The 21,738-nt window shown below is 45.3% G+C and overlaps 1 protein-coding gene across 1 annotated transcript; it reads right to left on the bottom strand.

The window, feature by feature from the left end:
• Nucleotides 1-5,260: 5,260 nt before the first annotated feature.
• Nucleotides 5,261-20,227, bottom strand: LOC149432296 (pentraxin fusion protein-like). The gene is made up of 7 exons (XM_089665275.1): nt 19,903-20,227; nt 16,027-16,181; nt 14,129-14,176; nt 13,251-13,530; nt 8,440-8,594; nt 7,163-7,207; nt 5,261-6,145 (listed from the first exon to the last, which is right to left on the bottom strand). Exons 1-7 carry the CDS (start codon nt 20,040-20,042, stop codon nt 5,544-5,546), a joined length of 1,425 nt encoding a protein of 474 aa, XP_089521401.1. The 5' UTR covers nt 20,043-20,227; the 3' UTR covers nt 5,261-5,543.
• Between the last annotated feature and the right edge of the window lie 1,511 nt (nt 20,228-21,738).

Here is a 21,738-nt window from a genome sequence, read left to right as displayed (position 1 = left end):
GGCAGGAAGAGGGTAGAAGTGCCTGGTAGGCAGGAAGGAGGTAGAAGTGCCCGGTAGGCAGGAAGGGGGTAGAAGTGCCCGGTAGGCAGGAAGGGGGTAGAAGTGTCCTGTAGGCAGGAAGAGGGTAGAAGTGCCCTGTAGGCAGGAAGGGGGTAGAAGTGCCCGGTGGGCAGGAAGAGGGTAGAAGTGCCCGGTAGGCAGGAAGGGGGTAGAAGTGCCCGGTAGGCAGGAAGGAGGTAGAAGTTCCCTGTAGGCAGGAAGGGGGTAGAAGTGCCCGGTGGGCAGGAAGAGGGTAGAAGTGCCCGGTAGGCGAGGGGTTAAATAACATATGTGAGTCTGGCTTAGGTGTGTAATCCTACTACAAATACGTGCTGATTTCCACAAAACAATCCGTGAAAAATACAAAATGATAAAAAAATATATAAAAATAGTCCACACAGTGATTTGTTCTCCTCCTGTGCTCCTTCACCAGAGTGCGCTCACCTGATTTCTATGACCAAACCGTCAAGTGAGATCAAAAACAGCTTGTGTCCCTTTACATGGACTTGTAGATGAATGGAGATATATATCCCTGTCCCAGACGGATGGATGGATGAGTGGATGAGTGGAGTATTTCCCTTTTTACAGCAGGGGGTCTTGCTGTTTTCTAGAGACCTAGTTTCCTGGATTCGGGTGGATGGATGGACTTATCCCACTCTCCTCTAGGGGGGGGGGGTCTCTCTCCTTATAGATTGATCTCTCCATGTGCATAAATGTTATGAAATGAAAGAATATAATATAGCGCCTTATCTCCTTTTAAAAGTATTTATTAGGCTTCATATAACGCACTCACATTTTAAAATTCATAAAATTCAATGATATAGAATCCTCTATGTGTTTTCCACACTCCGTATACTTGCTGTGTATTTTCCTTTAAGCATCGTGACGTCAGAGCCCCTCCCCTACGCGTTACGCCACCGGGTCACGCGGCTTCATCAGGGGGGAAATGATTGGATGGCACAACGCTCATTGACCAGGCTCTGCACTCTCCAGTTTTAGTAAATAACTCCCCCATGGTGTCTGAACCAAAACTAATTGTATGATATCCCTGGTGATGCCCGAACTTCCGATATAAGTCAATGAGCATTGTGCTGTCCAATCATATAGACCCGGTGGGTTTATCATATATTTCACTTAAATTTAGCAAACCCTTTTTTATTTTTTTTCCTTTTTTTTCTTTTATTATTTATTTTTTTATATTTATGCATTTATTTATTTAATAATTTATTCACTTAAATTTTTTCTTTTTGTATTTTTTTTTGTTTCTTGTAACACATGGGTAGTAAGGGTGTTTTTGGTTTTTGGTCTTTGTGCCACACATGGGCAATAAGGGTGTTTTTTGTTAGTTTTTTTGTTTTGTTTTTTTACATTTCTTTTTCTTATATTATTATTAGTTTGTTTTCTTTTTTTTAATTTTTTTTTGTTATTATTATTACGATAATGGTTTGCACACATTTTTTTCTTTAGGTATATTGCCCCATATTGGGTTGTCTTTCACATCTCAATCCTGATTTTTGTCAGAACAAAATGTTATTGGTCCGTTTGATTGGAACAATTTTTGACTGCAGCTGATTGGAGCTTTTTCAAGCCACCCTAGCTATATATAATCAGGGCTAATAAGCTCATTTTTTTTCGCTCACAGCCATCAAGCATGCTTCTTTGGATAGACCTGGTGGGTTTATCATATAGTCCACTTAGTTTTTGCAACTCTTTGTTTTATTTATTTATATTTATGCATTTATTTATTTATTCACTTAAAAATATTTTTTTGTTTCTTGTAACACATGGTTAGTAAGGGTGTTTTTGGTTTTAGGTCTCTGTGCCACACATGGTAATAAGGGTTTTTTTTTTTTGTGTTTTATTTCTTTAGTTTCTTTTTTTATATTATTATTATTATTATTAGTTTTCTGTTTTTATTTTTTTTAATTTACTATAATGGTTTGCACACGTTTTCTTCTTTAGGTATATTGCCCCATATTGGGCTGTCTTTCACATTTCAATCCTGATTTTTATCAGATTATCATTTTCTCACACAAATTCCTTGTGGTCATCGCTTCGCACTCATAGTAGGTGCGTCTAGTTCTTAAAATGTCTGGAGGGTTTTATATACAATTGATATTAATATTGCTTTTTATTATTTACATTGCAGCACTGTCCTATCAGTACCAGCCAGCAGGTAATCTTGTTGACGGTGCATTTGGATGGGGCCCCTTCAGGATGTGTTTGGGTGGAATTTATCATCCACTGGTCTTAGTTTTTTTTTTTTTTTTTTTGTTTCATCATTTTTTGCCTGAGATATATGAGAAATCCGTGGCTGTGTTCACATACAGTGACACCCCCCCCCTCTCTCCTTCTGTTCCAAGGAAAACCTGCTGTTACAGTTCTGCCCCCCCGCTGACCTCACTCACATTCTGCCCCCCCGCTGATGTCAGTAAATACAAATAAAGTGTCGCTTTGTGTGCTGTGTGCCCTGCTGTGTGCCCTGGGCCTTGCTGTGTGCCCTGTGCCCTGCTGTGTGCCCTGTGCCCTGCTGTGTGCCCTGTGCCCTGCTGTGTGCCCTGCTGTGTGCCCTGTGCCCTGCTGTGTGCCTTGCTGTGTGCCCTGTGCCCTGCTGTGTGCCCTGCTGTGTGCCCTGTGCCTTGCTGTGTGCCTTGCTGTGTGCCCTGTGCCCTGCTGTGTGCCTTGCTGTGTGCCCTGTGCCTTGCTGTGTGCCCTGTGCCCTGCTGTGTGCCTTGCTGTGTGCCCTGTGTCTTGCTGTGTGCCCTGTGCCTTGCTGTGTGCCCTGCCGTGTGCCCTGTGCCTTGCTGTGTTCCCTGCTATGTGCCCTGTGCCTTGCTGTGTGCCCTGCTGTGTGCTCTGCTGTGTGCCTTGCTGTGTACCCTGCTGTGTGCTCTGCTGTGTGCCTTGCTGTGTGCCCTGTGCCTTGCTGTGTGCCCTGCTGTGTGCCCTGTGCCTTGCTGTGTGCCTTGCTGTGTGCCCTGCTGTGTGCTCTGCTGTGTGCCTTGCGCCTTGCTGTGTGCCCTGCTGTGTGCCTTGCTGTGTGCCCTGTGCCTTGCTGTGTGCCTTGCTGTGTGCCTTGCTGTGTGCCCTGTTGTGTGTGTGTGTGTGACCTGTACTATGCTGTGTACCCTGCTGTATGTCATGTGCCATGTTCTGTGCCCTGTACCCTGCTGTGTGCCATGCACTGTACTACATTCAGTGCTGGATGTTCTGGAACTGCGTTACCCCGCATTCCCACTGAAAATAGCTGTGTGTGTATATATATATATATTTTTTTTACTTATGCTTTGTCATTTTTTAATTTTATTTTTTTAATATACCTGTGCCTAAACACAGACGGCACTTTCCTTCTACATAAAAGCGTTGTCAGGGGGAGTACCGCCTTAGTATGCTGCGCTTACCATACACACAGTGGGGCAAAAAAGTATTTAGTCCCCACCAATTGTACAAGTTCTCCCACTTACAAAGATGAGAGAGGCCTGTAATTGGCATCATAGGGAGACCTCAACTATGAGAGACAAAATGAGAAAACAAATCCAGACAATCACATTGGCTGATCTGGAAAGAATTTATTTGCAAATTATGGTGGAAAATAAGTATTTGGTGAATATGAAAAGTTCATGTCAATACTTTGTTATATATCCTTTGTTGGCAATGACAGAGGTCAGACGTTTCCTGGAAGTCTTCACAAGGTTGGCACACACTGTTGCTGGTATGTTGGCCCATCCTCCATGCAGATCTCCTCTAGAGCCGTGATGTTTTGGGGCTGTCGCTGGGCAACACGGACTTTCAACTCCCTCCAAAGGTTTTCTATGGGGTTGAGATCTGGAGACTGGCTAGGCCACTCCAGGACCTTGAAATGCTTCTTATGAAGCCACTCCTTCATTGCCCGGGCGGTATGTTTGGGATCATTGTCATGTTGGAAGACCCAGCCACGTTTCATCTTCATTGCCCTTGCGGATGGAAGGAGGTTTGCACTCAAAATCTCACGATACATGGCCCCATTCATTCTGTCCTGTACATGGATCAGTCGTCCTGGTCCCTTTGCGGAGAAACAGCCCCAAAACATGATGTTGCCACCCCCATGCTTCACAGTAGGTATGGTGTTCTTTGGATGCAACTCAGCATTCTCTCTCCTCCAAACATGACGAGTTGTGTTTCTACCAAACCGTTCTATTTTGGTTTCATCTGACCATATGACATTCTCCCAATCCTCTTCTGGATCATCCAAATGCTCTCTAGCAAACTTCAGACGGGCCGGACATGTACTGGCTTAAGCAGGGGGACACGTCTGGCACTGCAGGATCTGAGTCCCTGGCGGCGTAGTGTGTTACTGATGGTAGCCTTTGTTACGTTGGTCCCAGCTCTCTGCAGGTCATTCACTAGGTCCCCCCGTGTGGTCCTGGGATTTTTGCTCACCGTTCTTGTGATCATTTTGACCCCACGGGGTGAGATCTTGCGTGGAGCCCCAGATCGAGGGAGATTATCAGTGGTCTTGTATGTCTTCCATTTTCTAATTATTGCTCCCACAGTTGATTTGTTCACACCAAGCTGCTTGCCTATTGCAGATTCAGTCTTCCCAGCCTGGTGCAGGTCTACAATTTTGATTCTGGTGTCCTTTGACAGCTCTTTGGTCTTCACCATAGTGGAGTTTGGAGTGTGACTGTTTGAGGTTGTGGACAGGTGTCTTTTATACTGATAACAAGTTCAAACAGGTGCCATTGATACAGGTAATGAGTGCAGGACAGAGGAGCCTCTTAAAGAAGAAGGTCCAGGTCTGTGAGAGCCAGAAATCTTGCTTGTTTGTAGGTGACCAAATACTTATTTTCCACCGTAATTTGCAAATAAATTCTTTCCAGATCAGCCAATGAGATTGTCTGGATTTGTTTTCTCATTTTGTCTCTCATAGTTGAGGTCTCCCTATGATGCCAATTACAGGCCTCTCTCATCTTTGTAAGTGGGAGAACTTGCACAATTGGTGGCGGACTAAATACTTTTTTGCCCCACTGTATACGTCATGTTACAGTATATGTCATATTGAGTGAACCTGGATTTTGATGCCCCCCTCCCCCATTTAGCAGAAAGTTTTTCCTTTTCTCCTTCTCCGTGCTGCTCTGCCATTGGATGCCACGAGAGGTAATCCTGTGGAGTCACATGATGTGAATAATGCTACAAAGACAGTTTATAAAGCATTTTGTTGCTAGAAGTCAGACCAGTACACTCTCAGAATGTATCACTTTATTAGTATCGGTGTGATTCATATGAAAAGAACACAAAAGATTCCATTTACAAAACAAGGAGGAATATTACTTCCCTCACCAAGTGTGGAAGAGAACAAACTGAAATGCTGAACACCAAATATCCCTCAGGTTGTCCATATCCTGATATATCTGTGATGAACTGGGAACATGGAAGTCGTGTTCCACAAATTGTAAAGAAAATTAAAAAAACAAATGACAGCCAGCGAGGACATTGACCATGAACTGGCGCTGATACATCTGCAATTACTGCGTAATGACGTTTCCATATAAAGCGTACTTAATAGAATTCCAGTTGATGATGTTCCCTGAAGTCCCAGAATTTCCTTTGTAGACCTTTTGGATGGCATGGGGAGGTAAAACATAATTCCACAGTTGGACATCTGAAATTTCACCCACCAAGCTTTGTTTGGCGTCAAAACTGGACCCGAATTTGTCTTGGTCTTGGCCCAGGATCACCCTTCCACCTGGAAGAACCTGATGACCTTTCCGGTAAATTTTACTGGCAGAGCGCTTGCCATCGAACCAAAAGGCCGTCAAGCCTGACGAAGACTCCCAGGTCACGCAGATATGATTCCCAAAGGTGCTGAGGCTGGGTAAGGAGAATTTTGCTGCAAGTTCACTGCTGCCGAGATACAGGGAAAGCTGGCCGTCTAGTTCTCTCCAAACATTTAACTCATCTCGGTCATTGTGATAGGAGAAGAGGATGACCTCCCGGCGGCCGGACAACTCGGTGGAGACGCGGAGACAAAGGGTGAACTTGGTCAAGTCTATCGGTACACTTGGGTGTAAGACTGCGTAATCCTGAATGCCTTCCTCTGGAAATACTAATGATTGTCCACTAAGACCTGAAGAAAAAGCACAAATATTAAAGTGGCTCTACAGGCTCAAGGTTTTTGACCATCACGTATAAAAAAAAAAAAAAAAAAGTCCAATCCTGATCAAGTGTGTATGAGATTCTCAGCTCTCCTGGGTCTGTACCTCCTCCCACTGTCAATCACAGCCAGTGAGCCAATGAGGAGAGAGCAGGGGTGGGGCAAAGGCGCACTCTATTGTGTGAATAGACACAGAGCAGAAGCTCAGGAGCGAGCCTGCTCAAGTGCCCCCATAGCAAGCTGCTTGTTCTGGGGAACCAAGGAGTACTTGCATGGCCACTAAAGGAGCACATTAAGGAGGACTTGCAGGGCTTCGAAAGGAATACACCAAGGAGGACTTGCAGGGCTTCTAAAGGAGCACACCAAGGAGGACTTGGATGGCCTCTAAAGGAGCACACCAAGGAGGACTTGGATGGCCTCTAAAGGAGCACACCAAGGAGGACTTGCATGGCCTCTAAAGGAGCACACCAAGGAGGACTTGGATGGCCACTAAAGGAGCACACCAAAGAGGACTTGCATGGCCACTGAAGGAGCACACTAAGGAAGACTTTCATGGCCACTAAAGGAGTACACCAAGGAGGACTTGCATGGCCTCTAAAGGAGTACACCAAGTAGGACTTGCAGGGCCTCTAAAGGAGCACACCAAGGAGGACTTGCATGGCCACTAAAGGAACACACTAAGGAAGACTTGGATGGCCACTAAAGAAGCACACCAAAGTGGACTTGCATGGCTACTAAAAGAGTACACCAAGGAGGACTTTGATGGCCACTAAGGAGCACACCAAAGTGGACTTGCATGGCTACTAAAAGAGTACACCAAGGAGGACTTGGATGGCCACTAAAGGAACACACTAAGGAGGACACCAAAAATGTCTAAAGCAGTCTTCAAGGTGGGACTTTGTTTCTTGCTTTAAAGGAAACCTGTAGTAGGAGGAATGCAAAGCTACAGAAATGATTGTCAATGGACTAGAGACCAGATCTGGGACTTACCTTCTCTCATTACTACCTTCTCGGTTATTTCCGGCAGAGGATTTTCTGAAAGTGAAAAAGATACAACAAGCGTTTCTGAAGATGTAAACAAAACGGTCACACTGTTCCTCCAACTGCTTCCATGGAAAATAATTTTTCATCATTTCAGAGCTACTTTAACCCTTCTATCGGAATTTCTTTTGCATTTTTTGCTTGCATTAAAAAGATAAAAAATTTTAGATCAGAAGATTACATAAAACCCCAAAACCTATTTCTTTCTGAAAGCAGACACTCGAGAGAACAGTGATAGTTCCAGTTTTTTGTGTGTGGTTTGAAACGTGTTTTTATTACAAAATATATGCAAACAATTAAAAAATACATTTAAATATACTGTATGTCTTTATGGAAGAAAAATATTTGAAATGTATTTTAAAAATATTCTTCCCAAATATATTGCCATATATTTGAAATGCTACAATTTTGGCCGTATTAAATATATTTCATAAATAATAAAAAAAATATATATATCATGTTGAAATGTGTTTTCATTACAAAATATTTGCAAAAAAAAATACATTTCAAATATACCGTATGTCTTTAAAACTACAAATCTACATTTTTGGAATGCGTTTACAAATCTATGTAAAAATATACGCTAAAATGACTTTTTTATATGTTAAAAAAAATCTGAATATATTTTTAAAAACTTTTTAAACATATTCAGATTGATTTTTTTTTCCACATAAAAAGTGATATTAACATGTATTTTTACTTATATTTGTAAATGCATTCCAAAAATGTAGATTTGTAGTTTTAAAGACCTACAGTATATTTGAACATTTTTTAAAAATATTTTTCATATAATTTGTAAAAAGAGTGTTCCTCCTGGATCAACTATGGGTGTAGGATTATAACATTTTTTTTATTCTATGGTTGAACTGGATGGACTTTTGTCTTTTTTCAGCCAGACTAACTATGTAACTGTGAATCTAATGATTTGGAGGGCGGGGCCAAAACTTTTTGCAATATAGTGTATTTGGGTTTAATTTTTTTACAACATACTAATGTCCCTTATATGATGCATTTTTTTGATGATAGGTTCTCCTTAATGAGACATCAGGGGTCCAAAAGACCCCTGATGTCTCAGCTGTCCTCCAGTGAAGGTAATGCAGTGTGGACCGCACTCCCTTAGCTCCTTCCTCCACGGAGGCGGAGGAAAGGGACAGTAGGGCCCCAGAAGTGACGATTGATATGCCGGGTCATTGTACTTGTGCTGTTACAACCTCCAGACATCTCACCTTCGGGGGGCGCCGGCAGACCGAACACTTGGACTTCGCAGAGAGAGAGCTTCTCTTCCCGGTCCGGTATGATCACCGTCACGTATTTCCCCTTCATTCCTTTACAGTTGAACATGGCGGTCTCTCCGGGGCCCAGCGAATAGATGACCGCACACCTGTCCAAATACCACATTTAAAGAATCAAATTTTTTCGGAATTTTCCAAATTTCCCAATCACAATAGTAACCAATTTCAACGAACCCAAAATAGATATGAAAATACAGTAAGGCGTACAAGGGGAAGATTCCTACTTAGGCTGCTGAATACAATAGAATAGAAAATAAAATAATAAAAAAATAGAATACACTAGAGAGTAAAACAGAACATAAAAGAATAGATTAGAATAGACCGAAATAAAATATTTGATTTATTCAAATTGGAAAACAATTTTGAATTAAAAAATGAATGCAAATTTGAAATGGATCATATTGCAATAAATACAGTAAGGTATAAAAGTAGCGTAAGATGATCAGGGGCGGACTGACCATTGGGAAACTCGGGCACTTCCCGAGAGCCTGGGGTCAGTAGGGGGCCCCATGAGATGCCTCTGGTACCTTTTTTTTTCATAGGCTTTTTTGAGTTTGGGCAAGGACATGGGTCCCATGATCCCCTATTGCCCGTGGGCCCCATAAGTTGTCAGTCCGCCCCTGAAGATGAGGATTCCTACTTAGGCTGCTGAATAAAATATAGAGAAGAAGATATAAACATAAAATAGAATAGATTAGAAAGGAATCGAACAAACCAGAAACATTTGTTTTCAGAATTAGTTTTGTATATTGGAATTTCTTTTGAATATTTGTTATTTTCGAATCAAATTCAAAATGGAAACATATTGCAATAAATACAGGGGCACAATTCCTTCCAGTGACACAAATGATAGGGTCCAATGACACCAATGATGGGGCACAATTCCTTCCAGTGACACAAATGATAGGGTCCAATGACACCATTGATGAGGCAGAATTCTCCTCAGTGTCACAAATGATAGGATCCAATGACACCAATGATGGGGCACAATCCCTTCCAGTGACACAAATGATAGGGTCCAATGACACCATTGATGAGGCAGAATTCTCCTCAGTGTCACAAATGATAGGGTCCAATGACGGTGCACAATTCCTTCCAGTGACACAAATGATAGGGTTCAATGACACCAATGATGGGGCACAATTCCTTCCAGTGACACATATGATAGGGTCCAATGACACCAATGATGGGGCACAATCCCTTCCAGTGACAAAAATGATAGGGTCCAATGACATCAACAATGGGACACTGTAACGGACATGTAAAATATATTGTAACGGACATGTAAGACTTGAGTGGAAATATGGTATCATAGCCATGACAGGTTGAGTAGATTAGATTATGTCAGGCCCTTTCATTACAAAGGTGTGTGCAGGAACAGTCTGGTCATTAAGGATGTACATTGAGCCCCTGGGCAGTAGGGAAATTAATAGAAGATACAAACAAATGGTCTGGGATCAGATGTGTATGTATACACAATTCCTCAATAGGCCTTACAGACCCAATCATCATTTAGCATTAATTAGCCTAAAGCCCCGCCTCCTGGAGGTGACACCTTTTGTGTGTCAATCAGGTTATCACCTTCTGGGAAAGCCAGTGACAGCAGACAGACTGTCTGCCTTATGTGGAAAGCTCTATAAGTAATATTCACATCAAAGAAGTATGTTTAATCTCTTATAAAAGCCAAAATATTAGTTGGAGAGATATGAACAAGCTTCCTTTGTGCAGACCATTCTGTGCGCTACATTTACATATAAGAATCATATTTGTGGTTTGGGGAGGAAGCATGGAATGATTAGATGACGCGGGGGTGCGACAGTAGGATGGTGTTTGGTACTGTTGCGATCGGGCTGACGCTCTGGTGTCAGAAATCCAATCCCTGACTTGGTGTTCAGGCCAGTCTCGGCCCAATTGAACTTGGGCAGGTCCATACACAGTACCTCTTGTGGGCAGGTCAGGACCACCTCCCCCAGAGTCAATTGGCCGAAGACTAATATCCCGCCCATGTCCAAATCGCAATAAATTGAACGCATGGACAGTTGGACAGGGTGATCCGTACGGAGCTCGTTCGATTGACTAGCGGATTGCCGATTTCTGGCTTGCTCCAGCCGCAGGGTAAAGTGTTATTCTGTCTTTTTATTCCCTTTTATTTTATAGTAATTAGTCATTTGTGTGTCTTCTTATATCTTTGTATTTGCTGTAACTTTTTATCTTTTGTACATATTTTATGCACTAGAAAACAAAAAAAGAAAGCGCCAATCAACAGTATCAATCCTCTCCAGCAGCAAACCTGTAACCCAAAATATTGGTAAAATATAAAAAATCAGCAATTGGAATGCGCTAAATTATATCAAGATTAATATCACAAATATGTGTATAAAAGTCCCAACATTATAAATACAAAAACTTTTCAGTGAAAATAATCCATAAATTTCGTGCATATAAGTGTATAGAAGAAATGTCCAACACCCCAAAACAGAAAATTTTCTTCTTTAAACATGTAATTCCACCGTGCTTTATCCACCACCAAATGAATGGAATAAACTCACCAGAGCTCAATGCTGATTAGATTATAAATCAGCACAAGCGCGTTTGCTCTGGGAGCGATGAATAAGTAGATCATGAAGCAGCACTCTATAGTATAGACACTTCCAGATAGCAGGAACAATACTCTGCAGTGATTTTGAGGTATAGCCAAGACTCCTTATAAAACGATCATCCTCCAAATGTATAGTAACATCACTCAAAAATAAAGAAAAGGCATGATGGTGCAGCAAGTAAGAACCATTAAAACTTTTATTTCAATCGCATCCTACTCACAAAATAAAGTGTCCACCTGACACTGGTATAGCAAACGATCAGATATACGGAATGGACGAGCCCCGTTCACCGCGGACACCTCGCCGACAGCTCCAGGGAACGTCCTGACGTCATCCAATAAGCTCCGCCCTACGCGTTTCGTCACTCTGACGTCCTCACGGAGCGGAGGACGTCAGAGTGACGAAACGCGTAGGGCGGAGCTTATTGGATGACGTCAGGACGTTCCCTGGAGCTGTCGGCGAGGTGTCCGCGGTGAACGGGGCTCGTCCATTCCGTATATCTGATCGTTTGCTATACCAGTGTCAGGTGGACACTTTATTTTGTGATTAGGATGCGATTGAAATAAAAGTTTTAATGGTTCTTACTTGCTGTACCATCATGCCTTTTCTTTATTTTTGAGTGATGTTACTATACATTTGGAGGATGATCGTTTTATAAGGAGTCTTGGCTATACCTCAAAATCACTGCAGAGTATTGTTCCTGCTATCTGGAAGTGTCTATACTATAGAGTGCTGCTTCATGATCTACTTATTCATCGCTCCCAGAGCAAACGCGCTTGTGCTGATTTATAATCTAATCAGCATTGAGCTCTGGTGAGTTTATTCCATTCATTTGGTGGTGGATAAAGCACGGTGGAATTACATGTTTAAAGAAGAAAATTTTCTGTTTTGGGGTGTTGGACATTTCTTCTATACACTTATATGCACGAAATTTATGGATTATTTTCACTGAAAAGTTTTTGTATTTATAATGTTGGGACTTTTATACACATATTTGTGATATTAATTTTGATATAATTTAGCGCATTCCAATTGCTGATTTTTTATATTTTATGCACTGCCCACTTTGGGAAATTAAATCTTAAAATTAATTAGTGAACTTCTGTGTATTTAAGCTCGTGCTCATATCTCCGGAGAGACTAGATTGGAGAGATTAGATTGGGTTATATTGTATTGTATTTTAGTGCCTTTAAAACGCTCGGTTAAGCTCATTGCCAATCTGTATGCAATTGCACTATGAGTGGGCAGATTGCATGCAGATTGCAAAGGTAACAGATCTGCCAGACGGAGATCTGTGTGTGTGGGGTGTCTCAACAGACCATTCTGCGGATAAACTGTTGGGTGGTGGCAGGCTACCTTTGTGGTGCGTCTGGTGTGGGGGTGTGTGGACAGTGGAAGGGTTATCAACACCGGGGTTCAAGCTAGGATAGCTGAAGGGACCTTTAGAAGGGGGTGTGATTACTAAGCTGGTCCTCAACTCTAATCAGGGCACCAGGTTGTATGTAAGATCATATCTGCCAGTGTGTGGTCAACCAGCTGGATTGGAGTGGAGTCTCCATCTGGTGGTGGCCAGAGGTAGTGCGGGCAGTGAAAAGGTATCACGGCTGATCTTATATACGGTTTGATATATTTAAGTGTAAATCCCTTTATTCCCCCTCTTTACCACCCTGTCGCGGCCGCACGCGTACGTCACGGTTAGCTAGTCGCTGTGGGCGTGGCGTGTGGTGGACACGTGACAGGTTGATTGTTTTAAGCGAATCCTTGACAGTTCACAATTCCCCCACTGACACCAAACAACGGGGCATTATTTCTTTCCCACTGACGTCAGGACCTTTTCTACTTCCATTGGCCCTCAAAGTCTGAAGGACAGTAAATTGGCCCCTTTTGTTTAGAAAGTCTGGGGACCCCAGAGCTGAAGGAACATTTGTGAGGTCCGGCACTGATGTTGGATGAGAAGGTCTGGCTCACCATCAGCCTTCCAATTCAACCCAAAGGTGATCAGTAGGGTGGAGGTCAGGTGTCGGTGCCGAATGATTGACACATAGTATGTTGTGGGTCCAAAAGATGTTTTAGGTTCTAAAATTAGCTTTTGGGCTTTTTTCTTAACATAGGAAAGCATTTTGATTATTTTTATTTCATACCCACCTGGGATTGGTCCCCCATTCTCTGGAATCTCCTATCCGGATCTCGGCCTCATTGATCCGCTCCCAACAACAGTCCTCCCTGTTGGTGACACCCACAGAGAAGACTGCATGGACCTCCTTCAGATCTACTGTCCACCAAGGACGTAATTCAAAGATAGTTTGGCTGCACTGCATCTTGGAATAGTCGCCGGAAAGAGACCCACCAATGGAGTTCCTGGAATCCCCAAAATGGTTGTAGAGGCTGGACTGGGAGGAGACTCCTTTTAGGGCCACATTAGGTGCTGAAAAGGTAAACAAAAAAAAAACAATAGAGTTAGAAATGTTCCCGGAGGGACCTGAACCCTAATGGTACTTGTGTGGGTCTCGTATTTATAAACCCCTTACCCTGCGGTCACACCCATCTGACTTCCGGGGAAGTCGCACCATTTCGGATGTTATTCCAACTTAAGGTGCGACTGGCAAGGCATCGTTCCTAGAGGTCTATGCAGGTCGCACCTGAAGTGGCGCATGGACTACTAGAGAAATCGGTGCGCTCCAAGCAGGTGGGAATCGCACCAATAGGACCGCTTTAATTGAGGAAAACGGGGTGTGACTTGCAAGTCGCATGGCAGTGTGACCGGGTCGCCAAATCACATCATTGGAATTTCGGCGGTTATACCGGGATGATGGCGGCAGCTACAGCCATCATCCCGGGGTTGTTGTTTTCAGCTGGGGGTCGGCAATCATAGCCCCACTGTTGGTGTCGGTGGAAAGAATGGCGCCTTATTGTTGTTGTCAGTAGGAGGAAATAATGCCCCAAAGGCCACATAAAGGCAAGCAAAGAGCCTCATTCTGCCCTGGGGCCACAGTCTGGAGACCCCCGATGGAAAGGAAACTTACCTCCATCTGGAACTTCTGGTAGGTTGGCATCCATACTGATGAGTTTTCCTGGAAAACAAAAGTGACGGGAAAAACGTTTCATATCTGACATAGTTCTAGACTTCACTGCATTAAAATAGACCCCTCCCCCTCCAGATGATCCCCCTGCCCCCTTCAGAGGATTCCCCCCTCCCCCTCCAGAGGATTTTCCCCCCTCGCCCTGCAGAGGAGATTTCCCCCCCATCGCCCTCCAGAGGATTTTCAGCCCTTGCCCTCCAGAGGAGATTTCCCCCCCTCCACCTCCAGAGGATTCCCCCTCCTCGCCCTCCAGAGGATTCCCCCTCTCCCCCTCCAGAGGATCCCCCCCTCCAGAGGATTCCCCCCCTCCAGAGGATTTTCCCCCCCTCACCCTCCAGAGGATCCCCCCTCCCCCTCCAGAGGATTCCCCGCCCTCGCCCTCCAGAGGATCCCCCTCCAGAGGATTCCCCGCCCTTGCCCTCCAGAGGATCCCCCCTCCAGAGGATTCCCCCTCTCGCCCTCCAGAGGATCCCTCTCCTGCCCTTCCAGATGATCCTCCCCCCTCGCCCTCCAGAGGATTCCCCCCTTGCCCTCCAGATGATTCCCCCCTCCCCCTCCAGAGGATTCCCCTCTCCCCCTCCAGAGGATTTCCCCCCCCCCCTTGCCCTCCAGAGGATTCCCCCCTCCCCCTCCAGGGGATCCCCCACTCCCCTCCAGAGGATTCCCCCCTCTTCCTGACCAGGCCACTTTTTGCGATACGGCACTGCATTACTTTCCATGACAATTGCGCGGTCGTGCAGCGCAGCACCCAAATGAAAATGATGTCCTTTTCCCCCCACAAATAGAGCTTTCTTTCAGTGGTATTTCATCTGTACGAGTTTTACATTTTTTGCACCATAAACAAAAAAAAGACCGACAATTTTGAAAAAAAAAAACATTTTTGACTTTTTTGCTATTAAACACATGCAGTAAAAAAAATTAAAAAGTCAAATTTCGGCCAAAATGTCTCCCACTCCTGTCTGCGCTAAACTAGTCTTAACTGTCTTAACTAGTAATGCCGGTGATCATGACTTATAGCGGGACTGCGGCGGGCATTCTGACACTGGAGGGAAGGGGGGGACTGACTTGGTGTCACTGACATCCCCAGTGACACCAATACAGTGATCAATGCTAATAAAAAGCCCTGACACTTTACTAATGGCACTGGGCAGGGAGGGGTTAATATCTTGGGGATCAAAGGGTTAACTGTGTGCTGTGTGTGTGCTTCACTGTGGGCATGCTGCTATACAGAGCCATACAAAGCAGCATGTCCTTGCTGACAGGGGATAGATCTGTATTGTTTACATACAGACCTCTCCCCTGTCAGTGTTCCTCGGCGATCGCTGGGTGCCGGTGGGTAATCTCCGGCCAGGACCCCGTGATCAAAAGCTGTAGCCGTCGATTTGTGAAAGGCGCATTCATGTCGTATTTGGAAGAAAAAAATAAAAGGGGTCCTGTCCCCCGAAACACTCTTTTGAACCAGAAGAGCTGTCCCGTGTGTGAGATCCTCCGGTTCCTCGGTTTGTGTACAATGCTCTCACTACTTTTACTTTTGTATTTATTCATATTATTCGGTCATGTTGATCGTGCGCCGGGCGCCCTCCTTGGTGTATTGTGTTTATACATTGTCAACGCAAAATGATTGAGGAATGGCTTTCGCTCGACCCCTAGAAGAACCCCCTCAGGCCGAGCCCATGTGGCCTCTACGATTACGCACTAAAAGTCGTTCTGCCACGGTGGGGGACCCAACGGAGGCCATTCATTTGCATTAATTTTGCATTTACAACGCACGAGTCTGTGCGCTGGTCGGTCGCCATTTTCCCGTAGCTTCAGTCATTTGAAGGACAAGTGACAAATCCTACCGTTAGATGTCTCAGGCAATCCGAAGACCTGAACTTCGCACAGGATGAGATGTTCGGTCCGCCTCGGGACTGTCACCGTCACATATCGGCCAACCATTCCATTACAAGAGAAGAAGAGGGACTCTCCAGATTCCATAGAAGTTATCACCCCACACCTGATGAAGAGCAGGGCGTAAAAATCAAAGTCCAACCGCATTTATGTATACAAACAATTAGTGCGTTGTACACTAAAAAATCATAAACAATAATCAATCAAATAAATACCGCTACATAAAATATGTGCATTCCAAACTGTCCACCATGGCAAAGACCAAAGAGCTGTCCAAGGATGTCAGGGACAAGATGGTAGACCTACACAAGGCTGGACTGGGCTACCAAACTATGGCCAAGCAGCTTGGTGAGAAGGTGACAACAGTTGGTGCAATCATTCACAAATGGAAGAAACACAAAACAAGTGTCAGTCTCCCTAGGTCTGGTGCACCATGCAAGATCTCACCTCGTGGAGTGTCAATGATCATGAGAACAGTGAGGAATCATCCCAGAACTACACGTGAGGATCTTGTCAATGATCTCCAGGCAGCTGGGACCACAGTCACCAAGAAAACAATTGGTAACACACTACGCCGACAAGGACTGAAATCCTGCAGTGCCCGCACGGTCCCTCTGCTCAAGAAAGCACATGTCCAGCCCGTCTGAAGTCTGCCACTGAACATCTGAATGATGCAGAGGAGGACTGGTGGGAAGTGTTGTGGTCAGAGGAGACCAAAATCCAGCTCTTTGGCATCAACAACTCGCCGTGTTTGGAGGAGGAGGAATGCTGCCTATGACCCCAAGAACACCATCCCAACTGTGATACATGGTGGTGGAAACATTCTGCTTTGGGGGTGTTTTTCTGCTAAGGGGACAGTTCAACTGCACCGCATCAAAGGGACGATGGACGGGGCAATGTACCATCAAATCTTGGGTGAGAACCTTCTTCCCTCAGCCAGGGCATTGAAAATGGGTGGTGGATGGGTGTTCCAGCATGACAATGACCCAAAACACACGGCCAAGGCAACAAAGGAGCGGCTCAAGAAGAAGCACATTAAGGTCCTGGAGTGGCCTAGCCAGTCTCCAGACCTTCATCTGATTTGAAAATCTGTGGAGGGAGCTGAAAGTTCGAGTTGCCAAACGTCAGCCACCAAACCTTAATGACTTGGAGAGGATCTGCCAAGAGGAGTGGGCCAAAATCCCTCCTGAGATGTGTGCGAACCTGGGGGCCAACTCCAGGAAACGTCTGACCTCTGCGATTGCCAACAAGGGATTGGCCACCAAGTACTAAGTCATGTTTTGTGAAGGGGATCAAATCCTTCTTTCCCTCATGAACATGCAGATCAGTCATCATTTGTTAGACGCATTTCTGCTGAATTTGTTGTTGTATTCTGTCTCTCAGTGTTACACCGAACATTCCATTGTTAGACCGATCATTTCTGTGTGAGGGGCGAACATTCCATTGTTAGACCGATCATTTCTGTGTGAGGGGCGAACATTCCATTGTTAGACCGATCATTTCTGTGTGAGGGGCGAACATTCCATTGTTAGACCGATCATTTCTGTGTGAGGGGCGAACATTCCATTGTTAGACCGATCATTTCTGTGTGAGGGGCGAACATTCAGCATCAGCCGGGGAGCAAATACGCATTTCCTTCACTGTATATATATATTACAGTACACTGGTACTGACTAGTATTCCAATGTTTCCCTTCTCCTTTAATTGCACGCTAGTACTGACTAGTATTCCAATGTTTCCCTTCTCCCTCAGTTGCACGCTGGTACTGACTAGTATTCCAATGTTTCTCTTCTCCCTCAGTTGCACGCTGGTACTGACTAGTATTCCAATGTTTCCCTTCTCCCTCAGTTGCACACTGGTACTGACTAGTATGCCAATGTTTCTCTTCTCCCTCAGTTGCACGCTGGTACTGACTAGTATGCCAATGTTTCCCTTCTCCTTCAATTGCACGCTGGTACTGACTAGTATTCCAATGTTTCCCTTCTCCCTCAGTTGCACGCTGGTACTGGCTAGTATTCCAATGTTTCCCTTCTCCCTCAGTTGCACGCTGGTACTGACTAGTATTCCAATGTTTCCCTTCTCCTTCAATTGCACGCTGGTACTGACTAGTATTCCAATGTTTCCCTTCTTCAATTGCACACTGGTACTGACAAGTATTCCAATGTTTCCCTTCTCCCTCTGTTTTTCTCCATCATTGAGATAATGTGACCCCAGCACTGATGGACAGATGCAGGGGAGGGGCAAACAAGGATGCTGTGCAGGCAGCTGACATCCTCCTTATCAGTTGATAATATCATCGGTTTTCAGGATGCCGGCGGCTAGAAGGTCGTAATGGTGCACAATGAAAACCTGGGGCTTTGTGTAACTAAAAGGGCGGCTTGTTCCACCCGCTGGCTTGTATGCACGTTTTGGGCAATTTTTAGATATTTTGTCAAGGCACCCCTGAAGAAGCCTCAAGGCACCCCTGAAGAAGCCTCAAGGCACCCCTGAAGAAGCCTCAAGACACCCCAGGGTGCCCGGGCACCCTGGTTGAGAGAGGCTGGTATAGATCAGCCTTACTGAACCTTTTTAACATAGAAGAGCCTTTGAAATAACTTTCTGGTTCCAGGGAATAATATATACTGTATCTACATGTAGCACTGCCCCTGTAGGAGTCACTGAAGTTTTGGGTTCCCCTATAGTCCTGCACAGCCAGACAATTTTTCACAGACTTGCTTTCTGGAGACAGTAAACAGTCCTCGAGCTTGTTTTTTTTCTGTTTTTAAGTTTTATTAGGGGTATTGGACTTGGATGGGGTTGAGGGGTGTATGGGATGCTCATCTGCAACTGAGGACAACTCTTTAGCAACTGTGTACAAGTTTCTTTACAGCAAAAAAGGTTTTCTTCCTGGAGAGCTCTCCAGCTTCCCCTGATGTACCACCCCAGACCCCAGATGAATCCTCTCCACATCCAGCTGTACTGGGTGAATCCCTGGGCAAAGGGACCTAAAATCTGTCTCTTTAGACCAAACAGTCCCAAAAGTGGGTTAGTCAGGTTTCCCACCCAAATGCCTTTTCCCCTTATCCGGCCCAGGGAGTGTAAGAGTACTCACTCTTCCTCTCCTGTGAGCTTGTTTGGTTGGTGGTTGCCTTCAGGCCTTCTGCTGGTCTGGCTCCTTCCTTGCTGCACAGATGGTCCTCTCTCATGGGACTGCTGAAGTTGAGAGATCTTTTTTTCCAGCCTCAGCCTGGAGGTGGGCCCCTTTCCCAATGGGCCCCCTTCCAGGCTCCTTAATTCCACCTCTCACTTCATCTTCCACCCGAACTCTCCTGCTGCTGAGTAGGCTCTGTCACACGTAAAGGCTGCCCTGGCCCCATGCCAAGCCTCCTGCTTGGGGATTGGCCAGGGTCCCTTAAGTGTGCAGGCCAGCCCCTCCTCACCCCCAACCGCTGAGTTCCAGAGACTTCTCCAAGTCTCTAGATCAGGGGGAGATATCAGGGAAGTGGCCTGCAGAGCCCTCAGACTTGACCTACATTGACTTGGCTGACTCACATCCAGGCTAACTCATGCCCAGGCTGCTACTCAGCCTTTCTTAGTAAAAAAACACCTATCTAGCGCCCCCTGGCTGTCTAGAGGGGGAAGCTACATACAGTTCACAGTACATCAGCACAATGGCCACTGGGAAGAATGCTTCTTACACTTTTGGTCATTGGGGAGAACTCTATCCCTAAGATCATTGTTGTCAGCAGTTATCTGAGAGGCAGAAATTGCTAACTGCTCAAGAAATAAAAAGTAAGGCATTCCTAATATTTTTTTCTAAAAACTGTTACTTTCCAAGTAAACCTGACCTTGGATTTGACACTCCTCCATTTTCCACCGAGTTCCCAATACGAATTTCCGCTCCAATAATTCTCTCTTTGCAACATTCCAGCACCCGATTGGTGATGACGACAGAGAAAATCTGGTAGGCTGCTTTCAGGTCCACCATCCACCAAGGCGACAGCTCTCTTTGGGTGATCGAACATTGCCCCACGATGTGATTATTGGCCAGGGAGCCATCATTGGCGTTACCAGCTTCTCCAGAAGAAGAAAATGTGCTGGACTGGGAGGCCGTGCCATTCAGGGCTACATTCCGAACTGGAGAGAATTGAAACGTTAACCAAAACTTTCACAAAGATTATACAAGACCCAAATCCCCAAATGTATATCGTTCACAAACAGTAACTGGGATACACTTTTTGTTACCTTCAGTCTCTTTGAAGGTTCCCAATATTTCTTTTCAAGGATCATACATTCGTATATTTAACCTGCTGATGACTCAATATATCTCACTTACTTATTCCCAAGAAACTTCAAAATCTATATCAATACTAGGCATAATCCTAGACTCCCATCTGTCCTTTCAGCTCCAAATCCAATCACTGTCCAAATCGTGTAGACTTCACCTCCGCAACATCTCCAAGATACAACCGTTCCTAACCTCGGAAACCACCAAGCAACTTATTCACTCCCTTGTTATCTCTCACCTTGACTATTGTAACTCCCTCCTCATTGGCTGACCTCATCGCAGGCTATCCCCTCTTCAGTCTATCATGAATGCTGCTGCCAGACTCATCCACCTTACCAACCGTTCTGTATCTGCCACCCCTCTCTGCCAATCCCTCCATTGGCTTCCATTCAGTGTCCTCCACCCCTCTCTGCCAATCCCTCCACTGGCCCCCATTCAGTGTCCTCCACCCCTCTCTGCCAATCCCTCCACCTGCTTCCACTCAGTGTCCTCCATCCCTCTCTGCCAATCCCTCCACTGGCCCCCATTCAGTGTCCTCCACCCCTCTCTGCCAATCCCTCCACTGGCCCCCATTCAGTGTCCTCCACCCCTCTCTGCCAATCCCTCCACTGGCTTCCACTCAGTGTCCTCCAACCCTCTCTGCCAATCCCTCCACTGATCTCCATTCAGTGTCCTCCACCCCTCTCTGCCAATCCCTCCACTGGTCTCCACTCAGTGTCCTCCACCCCTCTCTGCCAATCCCTCCACTGGCCTCCATTCAGTGTCCTCCACCCCTCTCTGCCAATCCCTCCACTGGCTTCCACTCAGTGTCCTCCACCCCTCTCTGCCAATCCCTCCACTGGCATCCACTCCGTGTCCTCCACCCCTCTCTGCCAATCCCTCCACTGGCTTCCCATTGCCCAACGGATAAAATTCAAAACACTAACAATAACATATAAAGCCATTTATAACTCTGCCCCAAATTACATCACCAATCTTGTCTCCAAATATCACCCAAACTGTACTCTCCGCTCCTCGCAAGACCTCCTACTCTCTAGCTCCCTTGTCTCCTCCTCCCATGCTCATCTCCAGGACTTCTCCAGAGCCTCCCCCATTCTCTGAAACTTTCTACCCCAATTTATCAGACTATTGCCTACTCTGCTCACTTTAAGGCGATCTCTGAAAACCTATTTCTTCAGGGAAGCCTATCCCGCCCTCAGCTACTAATGGAATCTTCTACTCTTCCAACCACTCCATCCCCCACAGTTACTACCTTTTTGTACCACCAGCCCCTCCCTCCTAGATTGTAAGCTCCCTCTTGTATTGAACTGTATTGTTTCTGTATTGTCTCCCGTTATATTGTAAAGCGCTGAGGACACTGTTGACGCCATAAATCCTAATAATACTCCTCTAACAT

This window comes from Staurois parvus, unplaced genomic scaffold, assembly GCF_062004578.1.
Source record: "Staurois parvus isolate SC_StPar_1 unplaced genomic scaffold, SC_StPar_1.0 ptg002171l, whole genome shotgun sequence".
Taxonomy (NCBI): Eukaryota; Metazoa; Chordata; class Amphibia; order Anura; family Ranidae; genus Staurois; species Staurois parvus.
Note: the sequence above shows the minus strand (reverse complement) of the source record. Positions and strands in the feature narration are given on the sequence as shown.